General features: G+C 40.0%; 1 protein-coding gene across 1 annotated transcript in view; it reads left to right on the forward strand.

Moving 5' to 3' along the window:
• Atad2 (ATPase family, AAA domain containing 2) overlaps positions 1-1,083 on the forward strand; it is a 74,274-nt gene that overhangs the window by 62,052 nt on the left and 11,139 nt on the right. The window contains exon 21 of the mRNA XM_023718815.1: positions 352-511. Within this exon, the coding sequence (XP_023574583.1) occupies positions 352-511 (160 nt within the window). The remainder of the gene's footprint in view (positions 1-351; positions 512-1,083) is intronic.

The following is a 1,083-nucleotide window of genomic DNA, read 5'->3' on the forward strand; positions in this document are numbered from 1 at the left end:
AAAAAAAAAAAAAAAAAAGAAGTCCTTTCTTTGAGAGAACAATTTTTCTTCCCAAGCCAAACATCTGAAAGTTGGGGATGTCTCCATACCACGTAATACCATGAGCCGCACAGTGAGAACTGAGTGGGGAGTCACTAAGTTGACATTGAGGATGGGTGACAGTTGGAATGGCATGGGAGAGGACGTTACTGGTGGGTATAGCTGCTAAAGAGTAGAAATAAACCCTGCAGGTCACAGTTTTCATATTACTACACTATCCCTATTCTCTGTACCCTGTATTGCCTCACAAAGAAATGTCAATTTTTATGTTTAGAGTTAATTTAGTGATTTAATCATTTGCTTGAATTTTAGGTTCCTGACTATGTCAGTGTGATAAAGCAGCCAATGGACCTGTCATCTGTCATCAGTAAAATTGATCTCCACAAGTATCTGACTGTGAAAGACTATTTGAGAGATATTGACCTAATCTGCAGTAATGCCTTAGAATACAATCCAGACAGGGATCCTGGAGGTGAATAGTAACGTGTTTTTTTGGTTTTTTTTTTTTTTTTTTTTTTGTTTTTTTTTTTTGCTTTCAGGGATTGTTGGGACTGATTAAATTTATAGGGTTGACTTTTGTATCAGATGCTATGTTATAAAGAGTAGTTCACAATGCTGTTTAATCCTCACAACAGTTCTACAGATGAAGGTAAAGTTTAGAAAGGTCATACTGTCAACAGTAAAATAGATTCTAAAAGATTTTTTTGGGCCACAGAGCTAGCTCAGCAGTCTAAGCGCCTGCCTAGGCAATTGCAAGGACCCAGGTTTGCTCCCCAGTACCACATGCCAAGCTGGCGTCCAAGACTGGGCATGGTGCCGCACATCTGTAATCCCAGTGCTTGGGAGGCTGAAAACAGGATCATTACAAGTCTGATCTGTGTAGTGAGATCCCGTAGACAGTGTACTAAATACATTAAACAATTTTTTTTTTTTTTTTTTTGTTAAGACCATTGCAGAGGCTGGCGAGATGGCTCAGTGGTCTAAAGCACCTACTTGGAACAAGCTTGGGAAAGCACAGGGACCACGGTTCAATCCCCCAGCACC

The sequence above is a fragment of the Octodon degus genome, unplaced genomic scaffold, assembly GCF_000260255.1.
Source record: "Octodon degus isolate 3935 unplaced genomic scaffold, OctDeg1.0 scaffold00062, whole genome shotgun sequence".
NCBI lineage: Eukaryota > Metazoa > Chordata > Mammalia > Rodentia > Octodontidae > Octodon > Octodon degus.